Raw genomic sequence first — 3,523 nt, 5'->3', positions numbered from 1 at the left:
TGATGACTGGGGTTTAATGTTCTTCCGACAGAGAGATCGGAGTTTTGTCTAGTGGAAGTTTTGACTCCAGTAACGGTAGCACATAGGGTTAATGTGCCTGCAGCATAAAACCTGTACCATGCAGATCACAAACTGCACATAATGTAAATAGGTTAGTGGGCTTCTGAGTGTGTGTGTGTGTAGGTGGCTCTGTGGGTGGCTCTATTTCTGTGTGGGTTGCTCTATTTGAGTGGCTCTGTGGGTGGCTCTGTGTGTGTGGGTGGCTTTGTGTGTATGGCTCTGTGTGTGCCTGCAAATGCAATAAATCTCGCATTTGAGAGTGATTAAGATATTCACATTATAAATAACAATGCAGTTTCTTTAAATGTTTTCAATACAAAAACATAAACAAAAATAATGTCATGAGCAATGCCAATAGCTCTAACTTTAACAATGCCGAGACCGTTGCATTGTAAATGCTTGATGTTTTGAGAGTCTGGTCACCCTAACTCAGAGGTCTTCAAACTTTTGGATGCCGGGACCCCCCTGTCAACATTTTGAGGCGTAAGGACCCCCTCCTGACAAAAATGTCTAAACCTGTTGACTAAATTGTGTGGGATGAAAATGTAAATGGAATTAATCCTGCCCGTGCTAATGAGAGAGTAAAAAATACGTTGCCCATGTGAGTGCACGGTGAGTGATGCAACTGTGTGAGAGTAGGACAAGAGGAGCGACTGCAGGGTGAGTGAGGTGGCGTATGAATTTGGGTGCAGATGCAAGTTCAGAATGGGATGAATGAATGTATGATTACTGATGGGCTTGTTTGAGTGAGGTGCATATTGAGTAGTGAGGGGGACAGGTGAGTGAAGTGTCACATGAGTGCAGGATGAGCAGTGTACTCGTGTGACTGCAGGTTGAGGTATAGGGTGAGCAGCACAAGTGCATTGTGAGTGTAGAGTGATCACTGTGAGTGCAAGGTGAGCGGGTGAATGGTGCGAGTGTATGGTGATCAGTGTGAGTGCATTCTGATCGCTGTGAGTGCAGGGTGAGCGTGAAAATGAAGGGCGAGAATGAGGAATGAGTTGTCTGAATGCAGGGTGCATTCCCAGACCCATGAAGTAACTCAGCATGTTATTGACGGCGACGTAGAGTTTAAGATCTAAGTTAAACTATTGCGGCATTAATCGGGGATCGAGGGTGAAGGAAATAAATAATGTGCTGATCCTGCAACAAACTTCCAGTCCTATGGTTAGGGTTGCCAGCAGATTATTTTGATGGCCCAGTCGGTACAAAAAAAAAAGCAGTCACCTAAAGCGGTATTTTCAGCGCTTATCTGTGCATACTTCCAACAGCAAATATAAATAGAAAGCACTTTGAATTGTGTTCTAGGGCTGCCGCAATGATCCATGACTGATAATTAAAGAGAATAAAGACAGAAAAGTCACATAACGAATGCATACATACTTTTTTATTTCTAAGTCTATTTATTACCAAGAGGAGATCTTTGCAGGCTCTTTAAACAAAACACGGCAGGCATTTTTCTTTTGGCAAGCCTACTTTGTATTCCTTTCCATGAAATGCATTCTCATTCTACAGCAGTAAATGTAAAATACAAATGTAAGGAATAGGCTGAGTGGGGACCCAGGGGGTACTGGAACCAGCAAAAAAAACCTAAGCCTCTGTAACCAGTTTGCAAAGGCATGTAAAAATGCAGATGGCCTTTAAAGACCTGTGAAAAACACGGGGGTGCCGGAGATAAGACTCCAGACACTGCCCAGTTGAGCCCCCAGCAGCTCGAGTTTCACTGCAGCAGCCCGGGCTGAGACACAGGACGGGGGAAGTGTGGGGGGGGGGGGGCTGAAGCCCTTGCGCCTGGGCAGAAGTGTGACTGGGAAGGCGCGACCCCCTTTGCATCGCTCCACAGGCCCCCTGGGGGTCGCGCCCCACAGTTTAAGTTAGGGCCTAACTTAAACCCAAGAGACCTCAGTCTCCCTTGCTCGAGCCCTGCTGGCCATCCTTCCGCACCCCTCTAGCCTTCATCTTCTTTACCATTGGAGTCCCGTTGGCGTTCCTCACCAGGGACCTGTGTGCCGTCCTCTCATGCATCCAGTCCGTAATAGGAAAGGAAGACGTCCCGACGGCCAACTTTCATCCAGCCCCTTTCCTGCACGTGGTAGAGGTCCACATTGCCACCGGAGTAGGCATCGCGGTGCGTGGCGTGAGTGACAGCTCTCTGTGCCAGGTCGTAGGCTTCCGGGATAGACATCTCGTAGTGGTAACCGGAATCCAACACGCCGTAGGCATAGGGTGACCCCGAGCCCACTGAAAACAGATGCCCTTTCAGACGGCTGCCATCACTGTACACATAGTAGAGCGCGGGGCCAGTGCGGTCCCAGCCGCACAGCGTGGAGGCCACGCACACGTCCGTGCCCCGGTAACGGTACAGCATGGTCGACAAGAGCTTGGCTGCGCCAGCCACTGTTAGCCGGTGCCCGTGGCGCAGCTCGTAGAGGCGGCACTCTCGCGCCAGCACCCGCACCCAGGTGGCGCAGTCCGCAGAGCTGCCGGAAGTAGTGGCTAGCAGGTGACTGTGTACGGGATGGACCTTCTCTGCGAACGGACAGGCCACCAGGGGGCCACAGGAGGCGCGGGTATCTGCAGCCACGATCACCCCGTGCTGGAAGGTGAAGGCCAGCGTGGTGGTGCCGTGTGTGGACTCAAGGCGGCAGCCTGGGGGGACATCGAGGCCCCTGCAGGCCGTAGGCAGCCATGCATCACTAGGGCTGATAGCTGCTGGACCCCGGGGTTCACTGAGCCCACACACTGCCTGTAGGGCCATGGTGCTCCAGCGCCAGTGTGACGAGGTCGCCGTGGCCCTTGTGGTTTATGCCTCACACTGCCCTGCTCTTGTAATGTGGGTCCACCCCTCACTGAACACACCCACCGACACGGCTTCTAGAGGCCCCGTGCCCCACGCATCCATCAACATGGCAGGTAATGGCTTTGGATTGAACATCACCAACACCTTGGACGCTTCCAAGTCCGGGTCACGCGTAGGGATACAATTCCAGGCGTCACGCTCAGTGAGTTCCAGGCGTCACGCTTAGAGGTAGCATTCCACGCAGCCAAACGTTACGTTACAATGAATCTTCACTATTTAGATAGCTGTGATATCATTATCCCTGCATCTCCCCACTCCCTCTTACCTAACACTTCACGACTGTCAGTGCTTATCCCAGGAGCAAGATAGGTATAGGAATTCAGAGGCAGTATGGAACATTAAATAACACTTGATAGCAACAATGCCCTGTCGGTGACTTACATTAGTAAAAAGAGAATCACTTCATTTAGAGGGAACTAAAAGAGGGGCACAATTGCTTACATTTTAAGTTACACGCCGTGGTGGCCTCTTGGCTCCAGCTCAGGCCCAGGCCCTTAAGGTGCCCTCAAGTAGGGGTTTCCGGTCAGCTGTGCCGTGTGCAGGTGTTCTCAGATAAGAAACCACTCCTCCTGGCTAGCATAGTCCAGTTCCTCCCCCGTCTCA

At 51.1% G+C, this 3,523-nt stretch overlaps 1 protein-coding gene across 1 annotated transcript; it reads right to left on the bottom strand.

Moving 5' to 3' along the window:
• Positions 1–2,077: 2,077 nt before the first annotated feature.
• LOC146869207 (proteasome subunit beta type-11-like) lies at positions 2,078–2,818 on the bottom strand. Its single transcript, XM_085632529.1, has one exon. It carries the CDS (start codon positions 2,816–2,818, stop codon positions 2,078–2,080), a length of 741 nt encoding a protein of 246 aa, XP_085488655.1.
• Positions 2,819–3,523: the final 705 nt, after the last annotated feature.

Source organism: Triturus cristatus, chromosome 1_1 (genome assembly GCF_964204655.1).
Source record: "Triturus cristatus chromosome 1_1, aTriCri1.1, whole genome shotgun sequence".
In the NCBI taxonomy this organism is placed as follows: Eukaryota; Metazoa; Chordata; class Amphibia; order Caudata; family Salamandridae; genus Triturus; species Triturus cristatus.
Note: the sequence above shows the minus strand (reverse complement) of the source record. Positions and strands in the feature narration are given on the sequence as shown.